At 39.7% G+C, this 17,621-nt stretch overlaps 1 protein-coding gene across 2 annotated transcripts in view; it reads right to left on the bottom strand.

Moving 5' to 3' along the window:
- Positions 1 to 17,621, bottom strand: part of LOC150079033 (twitchin-like) — a 2,795,346-nt gene that overhangs the window by 1,582,944 nt on the left and 1,194,781 nt on the right. For both annotated transcript variants that reach the window (XM_090382361.1, XM_090382360.1), the window contains one exon: positions 10,723 to 11,025. In XM_090382361.1, the coding sequence (XP_090238487.1) occupies positions 10,723 to 11,025 (303 nt within the window). The remainder of the gene's footprint in view (positions 1 to 10,722; positions 11,026 to 17,621) is intronic.

Raw genomic sequence — 17,621 nt, 5'->3', positions numbered from 1 at the left:
AGGCTCAGCTGGACAGGTATTTCGAACGAACGGAGGGGTGAAGTGAAAGGTTTTTTTTTTTTTTTTTGGCTGATGCTGTATAAGCTTTCTTTCTTGCATCATATGACTCTACTAATGCTAATGCTAAGTTCTCTAATAATATTTGTGTGCTCTTATTCTTCTGATATGAGAATAGAGAGTTGTTTAACAACCCATATTAATGTAAGTATTTGCTTATATGGGAAAATATATAATTTTCTATTATTTTATTTATAACTGACTGTATTGTTATTGGTCTGTAATTGCAAAGGTCATCAGGTGGTTCCTTTTTATATATAGGAATTATCTTAAATGAAAGTAAATTTGTAGGACAGCTTCCCGACTCTAACATCCGTACTATAAGCTCAACCAGGAGAACAGAGAACTGTTCTTTGTTCCTCTTTACTTCTGTTTCTGTAATACTGTCCAGTCCATAAGATTTCTTGTTCTTTAAATATTCTATAATCTTAAGAATCTCAGTATATTGTAGAGTTAAGACTACACAAGAGTTTACTACCTGAGGAAGATCTTGTTTAGTAAAGGAAACTTGGCAATACAATAATGTGTATTATATCTGTTGAGTCTATTACAGCTATTTGCAGCCTCATAATCTTTTCTAATAGTGTTTTAATTTGATTTCCCCTTGTTTTTTTTTCTTCCTTGTACTTAACAGGTTATTTATAACGTTCCATTTTTCCTTTTGTGTAATCTTCTTATCCATAAAAAGTTGATTGTAATAAGTGTTTTTTTCTTTTCTTATCATACCTGTCAATTTATTTCTGAGTGTATTATAATTTTGATAATGTTCTATCTTTGATGGACAATTTCTATACTGCCTGAAATATTTATCCCTTTGTACCATTAATTCTTCTATTTCTTTAGGCATCCAAGGTTTCTTAAGCTTGATCCTGCTACTCCTAGTGTTTATATTGCAGGCTGAGTGATTTGCTTTTCTCTCGAAATTAAACCTCAGATTGTTTATCATTTGTATTATCTTATTTGAAAAGACATTTACATTTGTTGTGCGAGTTACCTGCTCTTGTATTAACAAGTTATCTATGTTCTGTTTCAGTTTCCCTGTTGATAAATAATTTTTCTTCATAGTATTTGTTAATTTTTTAACTTCACATGGGTGTTGTTTTGAATAGATATCTACTATTAGTATACATGTTCTGTGATCTGAAAGTTGATTTAAGAGTATGTATGAATTAGCATACTTTAACTTGATATTTGTTATAAGGTGATCTAAACAAGAGCTTACTGTTCTATCACCCTCCATCCTTTGTTGCCTAGTTATTCCAAATAAGGTATGTTCAAATCCATAGTTGTTTAAGATTGCAGAGTATCTGAGTATCACATTATCCATTTCATCGGTTAGTAAATTAATATTGAAATCTCCTACCAGTACGGTCTTTTCAGTCTGCATGTCATCCCATTGCAAAATTGTTATCTAATTCTATTAGGAAGCTGTTTATTGAATCTGATGGTGGCCTATAAAACGCACAAATCATGAATGTGTTTTCTGGATTATCTCCCAATAATTTTACACAACAGTTTTCATAAGACTAAGTTAAGTGGATAACCGGTATTGCCCTAAAGCATGTTCTATAGTATGTTATTATTCCTCCACCCCTTCTCAGTTCTCTCAAAATATAGACCTTGTCATAACCTTGTATGTTATAATTTGAAATTTCATCACTTTTTATGTTAACCTCTCTTAAGACTATACATGAAATATATTCTTTCATTGCATTAATATATTGCAAGAAGTTAAACCAATTTTTTCTTAATGACCTGATATTCAGAGTTACCATAAAGAACTGATTCTTATCAATTATAAGTGCTTGTATACTAGGATTATTTAAAAAATGTAAAGGTGAATTGTAAATCTGTGATTCCTCAAAAAGCATACCTGATGTCTTAATTTTACCTTAGATCTAGATTTCAGGAAGTCACAATTATTCACAATTAAAAAGTCTATTTTAATTACTTCAGATCCTTTGAACCCAGAATTCTAATGGCTCTTGAAGATTCATTCTTTTTCACATAGATCCTTCCATGTTTCACCCATAAAAATTTGTAACTGTGAGTTTTTACTAATTGTTTTGTTTCCCAGAACAATTGCTTGAGGTGAGCTGTTAAGTGGTCATTTATGTAGATTGGAATATTGCTATTGTTCTGATGTACTTCATTTGCTGTCAGTCAGATCTCCTTTGCCTTTCTCATCCGTTTTGCCTTTACCACATGATTTGAGAATTTCACAATTAGTGTAGTCTTGTCGTTTGATTTCTTATTGTAGGGTATGTAATAGTGTTATTTGTGCTGTAGCTTCAATGCATGTTCTAGCTGCTGTATTACAAGCTTTAGATCTTGGCCTGCTAATCCAGTTAATCCTACTATTTTTACGTTATTTGATAACAACTGCTGCTCTATCGAGTCAATCCTTCCTTAGTATCTCTTCCATATTTTGGGTGTTCGCCTGCTTTTGTATTACCTTTAGGTCTTCATTTTGTTCGTTTGTTGGATGCAGCAAATAGTGAAATTCCTCTGCCAAGTAGGAATTTTCACTTCTTTCTTCCCTCTCTTCTTTCCTGCACAATATATACCTCCACTGCTGTTTCTTATGCTTCGCCATTCCTTTATAGGTTGCCTCCTTCAATGAGCATCTATAATGATACCCATTGTTGCAGCCATGACATACCCCTTCTTGCACGTGCAGCGGTAGGTTGCACTTTTTTGCAAATATTTTGATACATGTTTGCAAAACTTCAGAGTAGCCAACACAGGACGTTTCAGATAATTTACTTGCATGAAATAAACAACTAAAGAAAGAATTTATCAAAATGGCAATTATTTCCAATTTTCTCTAAAAGCGTTGATACAGTAGACATGCTTACACTTAGCGCTCTAGCGGGGGAATAATAATAATAATAATAATAATAATAGGGGCACGATAGTCCAGTGGTTATGACACTGGACTACCAGCCTGATGCTGGAAGCGAACGCGACTCCATCACACTGGGAGACCGGTATAATAATAATAGTAATAAATTAGAATAATAATAATAAGTAAATTAATAGTAATAAAAAATTAATAAAATAAATAAACATTGTGAAAGTTGTTCCAAGGGACCTACCTACCCCAAGGTTGGAGTGGCGACTAAGGCAGATTGTGATGCCATCTGGCGTCACTCGTGAGAACTACCACTGGACATAAGCCAAAGCTAAACAGACCCACTATCAAATAATGGATGATGTCGCAGAGAAATATTAATCATACTACATCGAGCGTGGATAAATTCACTTGCGTTCAGGCCTTAGGCAGCATGTCAGTTCGAAAAATCAGAAACAGTCTCCCGAGGAAGACAGTGGAGCGAGTGGTGCTGTCCCCCATATGGCTACCACAAGAGAAGGGCAAGACCATCCAGCCCCACCAACTGGAAGTGCTTCCTGCGCAACTAATGTTTCTCCCTTCCTGGGTGGTCACTAGCTAGTGACCACCCAGGAAGGGAGAAAATGCCAAGGCATGAAGTGGAGCATCGAAATGAATACATACATCATGCAAGCATACTACGAAATAACGAAGCTGGAGAACAAAATGACAACTTACAGGACGAGACTACATACCAAGTGGCTGGAATGATTCCCGGATATTCAGTTTACCGAACAGCAAATAGTAGACCAGAGAAGGACCATCGTCACTAAGAACCTAATAGCCCCTGCAAGATTGGAAAAAATCAAGCGGGACATGAGCGATCAACTACAAAGGATAAAGAATATGGAACCAGAGGAAGAAGAACATACCAACACCGAACCAGAGGCAGAAGAGCAAGAGGAAATATAACCACCAGCAGCTGAAGTGAAAACAGACGAGGTCATGATATACAGAATAGAGGATGAGTGGAAGAAGGCCCTAGCAGAATTCAAAGGAATAGACCCACACAAAGACTCGTGATACCGAAGCAGAGGCCGAATAGAACCCTGTGGAGAGTCACAGACCAACTGAATCGGCACAGAATACTGCATTACCTCAACAGCAATGGTGCAACACTGGAAGCCATCCACACAGCCGTGTATGGTGCTGTGGTAGCAGACAGAAGGATTAATGGAAGAGAAGCGAGAGACCAGCAGCAGAAGAACCAAAAACAGAAGGAACCACCAGCTTGGGAAAGAAGACTTCAGCAGAAGGTAGAAGAATTAAGAGTCAAGGTAGGCCAATTTACCCAGTACCAACGGGGCAATAGGAGTAAGAAATTAATTGAAAAAGTGAAGAGCATCCTCAAGAGAGACAGTGTCCACAGCAAATATGAGACAAAAAATCAGAGAATAGGAGAGTACTTGGACACACTGAAGCAGAACCTCCTTGCACTCAGCAAGAGACTACGCCGATACAAAGAGAACTCCAAGAGGAAAATAAACAATCGAATCTACGATAAGGACCAAAGAGGATTCTACAGGAATCTCGGAGAAAATGGGAAACAAGGGAACGGACCACCAAAGAAGAAGACGATTGAGGATTTCTGGGAATCATATGGAGCAGGGAAGTAAAACATAACAGCCGAGCCACCTGGATAGAACTAGAACACAAGAAAACCAAGGGCGTAAAAGAAATGAGAGGATGGGAGATTTGGGAAGAAGAAGTAAAACAGACGATCAAGAGTTCTCACAACTGGCAAACTCCAGGAATACATAACGTCCACAATTACTGGTACAAGAAGCTCACTTGCACACACAAGCACCTGGCAGAGCAGGTCACCTGAATGATAAGGCACCCAGAGACAAACCCGAAGTTTCTCACTCAAGAAATCACAAATCTGAAGCCAAAAGATGAAGATACAAGAAATGCGGTGAAATATTTGCCAATTACCTGCCAACCAACAATGTACAAGATCCTGTCTGCTGCATAACCAGGAAGATAACAGACCACTTGGAGAGCCAGAGCATAATGGCCAAACAGCAGAAAAGGTAGCAAGAGTTCTTGATCGTCTGTTTTACTTCTTCTTCCCAAATCTCCCATCCTCTCATTTCTTGTATGCCCTTGGTTTTCTTGTGTTCTAGTTCTATCCAGGTGGCTCGGCTGTTATGTTTTACTTCCCTGCTCCATATGATTCCCAGAAGCACTTCCTAATTCATTTCACAAATATACGTGGTCTCAATTCTAATCTTAACGATGTCCATTCCCACTTGCAGTCTGCCAAACCCCATGTACTTTTTCTGACAGAATCTCAGTTATTGGTTGATTCAACTACTGCTCATCTCAGATGCCCAAATTATTCGCTGTATGATTCCTTTTGCCTCAAAGGTGGTACTTGTGCATATGCCTGTTCTGATATTCCCTGTCAGAGACTTAGCAATTTGGAATCTCCTCTCTTTGATCTTCTCTGGCTTAAAATCTCTCTACCTCAATGTGTCAAATTCATCTGTTGTCTCTACCGTTCTCCCAACTCCACTAATCACTTGGAGCTCTTTGACTTCCTCTCTTTGCAACTTGACTTTCTCCAGTCCAACTTTCCTAACAGTGAGGTAATTTTCCTTGGTGATTTTAATGTTCACAACTCCAGCTGGCTTCCGTTTTCTAGTCACACCGACCCAGCAGGTCGAGATTCTGAGGCTTTTGCAATTACTAATGACCTAGCACAGATTGTTCATTTACCTACACAAATGCCGGACAATCCTAATCATAAAGCCAATACGCTTGATCTTTTTCTCACAAACAACCCTTCTAAGTACACAGTTGAAGTGAGAGGTCCTTTAGGCACTTCAGATCACAACTTGGTGATTGTCTCTTCTCCGATGGAACCTTTATCTCATGGCTATTCCCAACCTCTTGTTGTTTGGCATTACAAGAATACAAAATGGGATGACCTGCGAGACTTCTTTTCTTCTTTTCCTTGGTCGGATTAATGTTTCAAAACTTCTGATGTCAACGTTTGTTCAGATCGTGTCAGTGAAATTATTCTTGCAGGAATGGAATCCTGCACTCCACTTTAAAATCTCGTCCTTTATCTAAACCTTGGTTTTCCAATAAATGTGCTAAGGATGTTCAAGAGAAGAATGTTGCATATCGTAATTGGCTTGTTTCTAATTCTTCAGTTTCATTTTCTGCCTACACCAAAGCTAGCAACAATTGTAAAGCAGTTATTAATCAGTCCAAACTAGAGTTTGAACAGGCTAAGAGTAGAAAACTTGCTTCTTGCCCTAATGGTAGCCGAGCATTCTGGTCTCTTGCCAAAGCTATTGGCTGCAACTTTTGCCCATCGCTGCTCCCACCTCTGTCCAAATCAGATGGTTCTGTTGTCACTTCAGCCAAGGATAAAGCTGACCTGCTAGCATCCCATTTTTCTTCCAGCTCATGTATAATGATCTTGGTAAAACACCTCCCACCATTCCCAACACACTCCAATCAATGCCTCCTGTGGTCTTCCGTCAAAAGGATATCAGAAGGATTTTGATGAATCTCGATGCTAAGAAAGCTCCAGGTCCTGATGGTATTTCTCCACTTGTTCTCAAAACCTGTGCTCCTGAACTTACTCCTATTCTTTGCCACCTTTTTTCACTTTCTTATTCCAAAGGTGTTTTTCCTTCTGCTTGGAAATTTGCTCATATCCAGCCAGTTCATAAAAAAGGTGACAAGTCCCTCCCATCCAATTATCATCACATTGCAATCACTTCTACTCTTTCTAAAGTAATGGAGAAATCAATTAACCGCCAACTCTTAAACTACCTAGAAACCTTCCGTCTGATCAACGATCGCCAGTATGGATTCTGTCAGTGTCGATCCACTGGTGATATTCTGGCTTATGTTACCCATTTATGGACTAATTCAATGGAAAGGTTTGGTGAAACACAGGTAGATGCTCTTGACATCTCAAAGGCTTTTGATCGTGTTTGGCATAAAGGTCTTCTAAACAAGCTTCCATCTTATGGTTTGCCAACTGCTTTTTGTAATTGATTATCCAGTTTTCTCTCTGATCACTCACTGAGGGTGATGGTAGATGGCTCTTTGTCTTCTAACTTCTCCACTAATGCCGGTGTCCCCCAAGGTTCAGTTCTTTCCCCCACTCTTTTCCTCTTGTATATTAATGACCTTCTTCCATTAACTGGAAATCCAATCCATAGTTTTGCCGATGATAGCACATTGCATTCCACTTTCCATTTTGAGAAACCTTGTCCTGCTCAATCAGCTTCAACTTCTCGAAAATCTGCTACCAATTCCTTAAATACCGATCTTCAGGTAATTCTCCAGTGGGACACAGACAACTTAGTTGATTTCAACTCTTCTTAAACTCAGTCTTGTCTTATATCTCTCAAAAAGGATTCTTCTGCTCCTATGCTTATCTTTAGTGACACTCCGATTTCTAGGCAAAATGATATATCTCTTTTGGGGATTACCCTGACTTCTAATCTCTCTTGGCACTGGCACAAGCACATTACTAACACTGCTTCCTCTGCATCTAAAAAACTTGGTTTTCTCTTTCGCTCTCGGCGCTACTTTTCTTCCAAACAGCTGCTCACTCTGTATAAATCGCAAATCCGCCCTGCCATGGAATATTGTTCCCACATCTGGGGTGGTGCCCCCAAAACCTCTCTCAGGCTTCTTGATTCCATTCAGAAGAGGGCAGTTAGGTTAATTAATGATTCATCTCTAACAGAGCCTCTCCACTCGCTGTCTCATAGACATACTGTTTCTGCTGCATGCCTCTTCTACAGATAGTTCCATGGGCACTGTTCTTCTGAATTGGCTTCTATAATTCCTGCTCTCTCTTTCAAAACAGTCCGAACACATGCCGCCACCAGGCAACATCCATTTACTGTCCAGCTTCAAACCCACAGAACCAACTTTTCGTCTTCCTCATTTATTCATTCAACTGCCGTTTTATGGAACAACCTTCCTTCATATGTATTTCCTGAAAATTACAATCTACAGAAGTTCAAGTCCAATGTCAACAAATATCTTCTTTCGTCTTCTCAACCTCCAACCCAAGCATGGTACTAAGTACTATAGGTTCTAATACCTCTCGTGTTTGGGGTTCACATAAAAAAAAAAAAAAAAAGGGAGAAATTAACCATAGATGGTGCAGTTACGGAGCAAGCATACAAGAAGCGGCGCAACATGTACACAGCCTACATCAATTGCTGCAAGACCTTCGACTCTGTGCCTCATAGTTGGCTAATAGAGGCGCTGAAAATCTAGTCAATCCGATAGTGACAAACTTCCTAGGAGAAACGATGACGAAATGAAGTTCCATCATTAAGGTCGAAAACATCACAACCAGGCCAATCCCCATCAGAAGAGGAATCTTTCAGGGAAATGCCCTGAGCTCATTGTGGTTCTGTCAAGCACTTAACCTGATATCTAACATGCTTCACAGTAGCAAGTACGGATATAACTTCAAAGAAGGATGGAAGGAAGAACCTGCACACCCTCACCCACATGATGTATATGGATGACATCAAGTTCTACTTGGGAACCGACAAGCACCCTTCAGCAACTACTCCAGATCACCGAAGAATTCACAAGGATATTAGGATGGAATTTGGTCTAGATAAATGCAAGACCCACGGATTTCGTCACGGAAAATTAGTCAATCGAAACTACCAGCTGCAGAGTGGTAAAGAAATCCAAGCCATGGCAGAAGGAGAGGCCTACAAGTACTTGGGGATGATGCAGGCTCAGCAGTTACAGCACAAGGAAATTAAGGCCTACCTGACCGAAAAATACCATCAGAAACTCAGAAGCCTACTGAAAGCAAAGCTGAATGGAGGGAACACTGTTAAAGCCTTCGGGGTCATAGATTGGACTAACACTGAGCTGGAGGATATCATGAGAAAGACAAGGACAATGATGACCAAGAGCCGCCAACAGCACCCGAGAGCTGCCATGGAGAGACTGACAATTGCCTAGGAAGAACGAGGAAGGGGCCTGATAGACCTCATTGAGCAACAGAAGACAGCAATAGTTAACCTGAAGGATTACTTCAGCATTCCACCAGGCCATACGGAAGATAGACAAGCGGTATACCCCATTCAACCTAAGCGAGAAGTCCCCCCCCCTCAACCAGGAGGTACAAACGAAGATAGAAAGATGCGCAGAGAAGGTACACCGTGGAAGACACTACAATGATCTCTATCAGGATCACATAGATAAAATTGCTTCCAATGCATGGTTCACGAGCCGGACGCTCTTCCCTGAGACTGAAGGATTCATGCTCGCCATCCAAGACCAGGTAATCAACACCAAGAACTATAGAAAATGCATTGCCAAGGAGCCCGGAGTGTTAGATGATGTTCGATGATGCCACCTGGCCTCAGAAATGATCCAACACATCACCGTGGGATGCAAGGTGGTCACCCAGATTGAGTACCCTCATTGACACGACCAGGTAGCCAGGATAATACATCAGAAGCTAGCATGGAAATATAGCCAGGATAATACATCAGAAGCTAGTTGATCGAAGAAAGTGTATCGTACTACAAGTACGATCCCCAGGCAGTACTAGAGATCCCAACCCACAAGCTGTACTGGGACTGTGCCATAATAACAGATAGGACAATCCCACAAAACAGATAGGACATAACCCTTGTGGACAAGAAGGAAAAGGCTATCTATCCCAATGACATAGCGGTACCCAACACCGGCAACCTGCAGAAAACCCATGGGGGAAAAAATCAGGAAGTACACGAACCTATGACAGGCGATCAAAGTGATATGGCATATGCAACAAGTAATGACTATCCCGATCATCGTGTCAACCACTGGTATGATGCCAAAGATCCTACATAACAGCCTAGTAGCAATAGGTCTCCCAGCAAACACTTACAAGGTACTCCAGAAAGTCACAATCCTGAACACCTGTAGGATAGTCAGGAAGTTTCTCGACCAACAGTAATACCAGACATAACAACAACTACCCTGTGTACTTGGTAGGAGTACCCATCACGAGGTGGAACCTGCAATCAGGGAGAAATAATATATAATAATAATAATTCTATTAGTGTACCCAGACTGAGTACACTCATAGACACAACCAGGTAGCCAATATAATACATCAGAAGCTAGCAAGGAAATATCAGTTGATCGAAGAAAGTGTACCATACTACAAGGATGAACCCCAAGCAGTACTAGAGACCCCAACCCACAAGCTGTACTGGACCGTGCCATAAAATAAAGGATAGGACAATCCTGCACAACAGACCGGACATAACCCTTGTGGACAAAAAGGAAAAGGCTACCTATCTGATTGATATAGCGGTACCCAACATTGGCAACCTGCAGAAAACCCATGGGGAAAAAAATCAGGAAGGACACGAATCTAAGACAGGAGATCAAAGAGATGTGGCATATACAACAAGGAATGACCACCCTGATCATCGTGTCAACCACAGGCATGGTGCCAAAGAGCTTACATAACAGCATAGCAGCAATAGGTCTCCCAGCGAACACCTACAAGGAACTACTGAAGGTCGCAATTCTGAAAACCTGTAGGTTAGTCAGAGAGTTCCTCGACCAACAGTAACATGAGACATGACAACAACCACCGTGTGTACTTGGTATCAATTCCCATCATGAGCTGGAACCCCCAATCAGGGAGAAATAATATAAGAGCAATAATAATAATAATTCATTCATCAATAAAAGAAACAATGGAAATAAATACAGATACTCTTAATATGAATTTTTCTTTTCTTCTATTAAGTACTTACAGAATCGAGGTTTGGCAATGACTGTCTTTGATGGGTCACTTGGCTCACCAACACCAGCTTTATTAACAGCTTTTACTCTAAATTCATACTCTTCTCTTTCTTCCAAATCTGGTACAGTGGCTGATGACTGATTTCCTGGAACTTCTTTAGCTTTATGCCACTTATGAGTACCTTTCTTTCTTTTTTCAATAATATAGCCAGTAACGGGAGCACCTCCATCCTTTTCAGGGGGTATCCATTTTAAATCAACATGATCACTATCCCAGTTAGTAACATCAGGTCTTCCTGGTTTACCTGGTTCATCTGAAATGATATACCCAAAAGAATATTACTTAGCATTCTATCACACTGAATAATTTTAGACAAATTACAGTTCCAAAACTAAAATTTTATCACAGATTTTTTGTTTTTTTCTCATAAATATAATCTTGCACAGCATATAATAAAATATCATTTTCATAATATTGGTTATTCTTAAAAGCAAAAATAATCTTATAATGTGTAAATGGTCACAGGTGGTTTTGACATCCCAACATTTAGGAAGTAAGCTGCATATCAGTATTTAATTGATCTTTTTTTCCAGTCAGTAGTTCTATGCTCAAGTTCAACTTAAATATATAAAGGATTACATCACCATTTTTACATTTGTATTTTGTTCATCTTATTATAAGGTGCAAATAAAAATATAATTATTGTAATGGCAAGAGTTATTTTATTTTTTAACTTAAGTAAAAATTTAAAAGCCTAAAACAGTGATTCTCAACCAACTATGGTAGGAATGCTAATTACACTACTGAATAACTACATTAAATAAAGGCAACGCTAAGTTCACTTACTGAAGTGAAAATTTGATGCCTAGCCTCCAATAAAGATTTTAATGCTCATATTAAAATAAAATAATAAAAACAATAAAAGGAAGAAATGTGCCATTCACCAAGGGATGCATCCCACACCCACCCACAATGCACCCACACACCCATCAAAGGATGAATGCCAACTGTACAACAAATGAACTAAAATAAAGACACTATAATTTGGTTTTCTGAGTTAACATTCATATCTCATTTAGTTTAGGTCTATTGACTGATAGAGTTGACACATGTTTTCATTTTGTTTCTATTAATTTAAACTATAGAGGATAGTGGACATGACATTATGTTTTATCAGTCTGGTTTGTTTGTTTTTTCTTATTCTATTATCAGATCATATATGTACCTCCACTGACATTTTCTAGCATTTGATAGCAATGAAATACAATCCTTTTTGAACCCAAAAGAAATGATATTACCTGAAGAAGTGGTGCTTGAATGTTCTGTCTTTATTTTAGTTTATCTCCTTGAGCAGGAGTCACATATTTGTGCTACCTAAGGAAAGTGGCACTTTCCTTCTATTTTCATTCTTATGGTTTGATTTTAATTGATCATTACCATGGAGGTGCAGTAGAAAAATGATCCTTACAAGTATAATCATAATGTTGCATTTATTTGATACATTTATTCCACAGAATAATTTATAGTTGACCATGGGGTAAAGAAAGCCTGCGCGAGAAGCACGCAAAAGTTCGATGAAATTTATCGGTAAAAGTACTTTGCCGTAATGGCATTTGTATTGTTGCTCACTCGGTAAACAGACAGTGGGTGTTATCGGTCTGGAGTAGAAGTTGAATCTCATGGGAGATTGAAACCCTCCTGAAGTGGGGGGGGGAGTAACCTGCCCTTTTTTTTCTTTAGAATCACTAATTGAATCACAAACAGAGTGATATTGGAAGTTCTGGCATCGTGAAAAATATATTGTTTGGATATCTGAGATGTGGTGTCACACAGATATAAGGAATACAGAAATGGAATTTGGGGAGTACAATGTGTACATACAGAAAGAACAGACAGAATATGAAGGGAGGAGGGATGATACTATTAGTTAAGAAACACATAAAATCCAAGGTAGTGAAGCCAGTCGATATCGCTGGGCAGTGCAGTGTCGAGTCAGTTTGGTGTGACATAAGCATTGGGAGATCAAAATTGAGAGTGGGAGTGTGTTATAGGCCTAATGACTCTGATGACTATAATAAGAAACTGTACAGGGAAATAGAGTGGGCCAGTAAATCAGGGAGTCTTATAATGGGGGATTTTAATTTCCCAGATATTGATTGGAATTTGTGGGTTGGTCATTCACACACTAGTAAGCCTTTTGTGGACTTCTTGGATGATTGTTTTCTACAATCATCCAATAAAGGCAACTAGAGGGAGTAATACTCTTGATCTGATTATTGGTAATGATTCTTCATGCATTAAGAATCTGCAGATAAAGGAACCACTGGTGGCAGTGATCACCGTGTGCTGAATTGGAATTTATTCAAAGAGGTAACTACCATCAGGGGTAAAGGGAAGGGTTTTTGCTTTCGTAAAGGCGAATATGGTGGTCTGAGACAGTTTTTAAATTCTATACAGTGGGACCAACTGATGATGTTACCAACAGCAAACTCAAAATGGGAAGCATTCAAAGAATTAATCTTAGCATTAGCATTAGCAGAGGCATATGATGCAAGAAAGCAAGCTTATTCAGCATCAGCCAAAAAAAAAAAAAAAAAAACCACTCCCATTTCACCCCTCCGTTCGTACGAAATACCTGTCCAGTTGAGCTTTAAATTTGTTTAGGCTATCAACTTCAACAACAAGTGATGGAAGTCGGTTCCACCAACCAACCACCCGCTGGCCAAAGGCAAATTTCCACACATCTATCCGACATCCGTCCTTCCTCAATTTGAATTTATGCCCTCTGAGGTGATTATTCTGAGAAAGATGAAGAATCCCATTGGCATTGAGCATGCTCAAACCATTCAAAGCCTTATACACCTCTATCAGATCACCTCGCCGGTGCCTAGTCTCCAAACTCTGTAATTTGCAAAACTTAAGCCTTTCTTCGTAAGAGTAACCCTTTGTTCCATTTACTCATCTTGTTGCCCTTCTCTGTACCCGTTCCAGCAGCTCTACATCCTTCTTGAAATGAGGCCTCCAGACCTGTATACAGTACTCAAGATGTGGCCTTACCATTGCCTTATACAAGGGAATAATCACCTCCTTATCCCTGCTAGAAAAATTCCTGTATATCATTGACAAGACACCATGAGCTACTCTTGCAGCTCGTCTGCACTGCTCAGAGAACTTCATATCTGCCTGCACAATTACCCCCAGGTCCTTTTCATTCTCCACCACTGTCAGTGTAGTACCGCAGAGTTGATACGTTGCTCTGGGGTTACTGTTTCCCATATGCAGCACTTTACATTTGTCGATGTTAAACCTCATTTGCCACCTCTCAGCCCATCTGTTCAACCTTTCCAGATCCTGTTGCAGCAGCATAGCGTCAGTATTGTCCTTAACGACCCTGCCAACCTTTGTATCATCTGCAAACTTGGACATTAAACTTGATATCCCATCATCAATATCATTCATAAACACCGAAAACAACAACGGACCCAACACTGAACCTTGAGGAACTCCACTAATAACATTAGTCCACGTTGAGCAGTGTCCATTGATTACCACTCTCTGTCTTCTGCCACTCAACCATCCCCTTATCCATAGCAGCAATTTGCCTCCAATGCCACACTGCTCCAATTTGTGCAGCAGTCTTCCATGTGCAACAGTATCAAAAGCCTTTCTAAGATCCAAATATATAATATCAAAGTTATTCCCTGCATCCAGTTCTTTTGTGACTACATCATAGTATCCAATCAAATTGGTCAGGCAAGACCTGCCCTTAACAAAACCATGCTGTATCTGAGCTATAACTGAATTCTTGTCTAGATGATCCTGCAGTGCTTCTTTAACCAGTGCCTCCATTAATTTACCTGGAACAGAAGTTAAACTAACAGGTCTATAATTACTTGTGTCAGCCTTTGATCCTCCTTTGTGAATTGGGGTTACATTTGCACATCTCCAGTCTATGGGCACCTCCCCTGAGTCCAAAGAAGCTCTCATAATTATGGCTAGGGGTTTGCATACTTCCTTTGCTGCCTCCTTTAATATAACTGGATAGATCCCATCCACCCCAGGTGCCTTTTTTATGTTTATCCTCAACAATCTCTCCTCCACTTTCCTCTCAGTTATTACAAAATCATCCAGCTCACTGCCAATGTTTACTTTACCTACATCATTCTCCTTCCTGAATAACTCCTCATGCGTGAATGTAGATGCAAAATACTCGTTTAGATTGTTAGCCACCTGAGCAGGATCCTCAACTGTTGAACCATCAATATCCAGTGGACCAATCTGATTCATCCCTTTCCTTTTCGAGTTCAAGTATGTAAAGAACTCTTTTCTGTTTTTCTTTGCATCCTTTGCCAAGGATTTTTCATAGACTGCCTTTGCCTGCCTAATCTCCTTTGTGACTTGGTTACAGACCAACTTATATCTATCATAGGCTTCCATGTCACCCATTAATTTGTATGTATCCCATGCATTTTTCTTCTCTGCCACATGTCTCATTAGTTCATCTGACAACCATTTAGGCCTAAACCTTGAACAATATTTCTTAGTTGGTATGTAAAGTTTGGTAGCCTCCAAGATTAGTTCCTTGAATGCTTCCCATTTTGAGTTTGCTGTTGGTAACATCATCAGTTGGTCCCACTGTATAGAATTTAAATACTGTCTCAGACCATCATAGTCGCCTTTACGAAAACAAAAACCCTTCCCTTTACCTCTGATGGTAGTTACCTCCTTGAGTAAATCCCACTTCAACACACTGTGATCACTGCCACCTAGTGGTTCATTTATCTGCAGGTTCTTAATGCATGAAGAATCACTACTGATAATCAGATCAAGAGTATTGCTCCCTCTTGTTGCCTCACGAACATGCTGATGTAGAAAACAATCATCCAATAAATCCACAAAAGCCTTGCTAGTGTGCGAGTGACCAACCCACAAATTCCAGTCAATATCTGGGAAATTAAAGTCCCCCATTATAAGACTCTGATTTACTGGCCCACTCTATTTCCCTGTACAATATCTTATTATACTCATCAGAGTCATTAGGCCTATAGCACACTCCTACTCTCAATTTTGATTTCCCTATGCTTATGTCACACCAAACTGACTCGACACTGCCCTGTCCATCGATGTCGACTGGCTTCACTTCCTTGGACTTTATGTGTTTCTTAATTAATAGCATAACCCCTCCTCCCCTCCTGTCCTGTCTATCCTTTCTATACACATTGTATTCCCCAAATTCCAGTTCCGCATTACTTATATCTGTGTGACACCACGTCTCTGATATCCCAACAATATCTGCCTTTGATGTTTTGAGCAATACCTCAAATTCATCAAATTTATTTAGCAAACTCCTAGCATTGGTGTACACGCAGGTATACATGCACCTGTTTCTATTCTTAGCTACCCTAACACAACCCATGTGTTTACTTGTACCGCAATGACTACCAGCAGTCTCTGAAATATCCTGCATCTTGTTTTTCAGACTTCTGCTCATTTCAATAGAAGCAGTGCAAGAATCACTTCCACCTCTGCCACTGGCTACTGTTAATCTATTAGTCCTTGTATCCCCCCCAACTAGCAGTTTTCCGACCCACCTAACACTGCCTCGACAGCATCAGCAAAAATTCTTGCACCCTTTCTATTTAAGTGTATCCCATCCCTGTAGAAGCAATCTCTCCTGTTAACAAGTACAGTCCAGGCTGAAAAAAATTCTACCCCTTGAGCCTTGCACAATCCCTCCAGGGCCGAATTGATCGACAAGGCTCTCATCATATACTCCCTCCTATCGTGTCTGGGCAGAATTGCAGACACTTTCAAGTTCAACCCTAATTCACGGCTTTTTTTCAACAGTGACCTGTACTTTCTAAGTAATTCCGCCGGTCTCCTACTCTTAATATCATTAGTGCCAACGTGTACAACTATATCACCTTTTGTGCCCTTAAAAGATAATATCCGCTCTACAACGTCATCAACCTTTGCCCCTGGCAGACATACCCTGGTCCTATTCCACCTATCCTTTTTACAAAGTATGTTCTCCGTTTCCCTGACAATAGAGTCACCAACAACTACTAGTTCCTGTGGGACCAGCGCATTCTGCCTAGGGGGCTGCTTCTGTGTTGCCTGATGACCAAGTGCAAGCTCTGGCGTTGATGTGGGCAGCTGAGAGCTTGATGGGCCCCTCAATATATTTCCTTTGAGGGCATCCACCCTGTCCTTCAAGCTCTCATAAAGGCCCATAACAACGCTGAGTTGTCGCCTGATTTCCTTGCACTCCTTACATCGTGCACACACAAAGACATCCCCCTTGGCAGTATCATGTCCCGTACCCGACTGCTCCGCAAACATCAAGCAAACAGTGCATTTTAATAGACTGTGATTCAGAGGGCAACTGCCCCCCTCAGTTCTCCCCTGAACCACAGCACTCCCATTAGCTTGAGCCTTTTGCTTTGCTGCTCTGGTCAGAGTCATGATTCCGATTTAATTCAATAAAAATCAAAACAAAAATTAAATCCTTAAGTTATATCCCAAAACAGTTATGTTATATATATTTTTTTTTCGGTATCTAGTGTTTTCTACGAGTTCCCTTTATACAACTTCCATATCACGTGTACCACTATAGTTATGTATTAATTATTTGTTACGATTAAGTCGTTATATATATATATATATATATATATATAGAGTTAAAAGTACAATTTAATTGACAATAAAGTTTATCAAGATTAATAGATTTACTGATTAATTGACAATATTATATTATGCACTATACGACACTAAGCTTACGCTATCGTGTAAAAATGGCGGGAATTCACGAACGGTATTTCTACGGACTCGTAAGTATTGATTAGCTTCCAAATCTCGCTATCTCAATTTAGAATAAACTAAGGATCCTGACTAGGTCTATAATCTACT

This window comes from Mastigoproctus giganteus, chromosome 10 (assembly GCF_048544385.1).
Source record: "Mastigoproctus giganteus isolate SK-2022 chromosome 10, ASM4854438v1, whole genome shotgun sequence".
Lineage (NCBI taxonomy): Eukaryota > Metazoa > Arthropoda > Arachnida > Uropygi > Thelyphonidae > Mastigoproctus > Mastigoproctus giganteus.
This window is presented reverse-complemented; position numbering and strand designations above follow the sequence as displayed.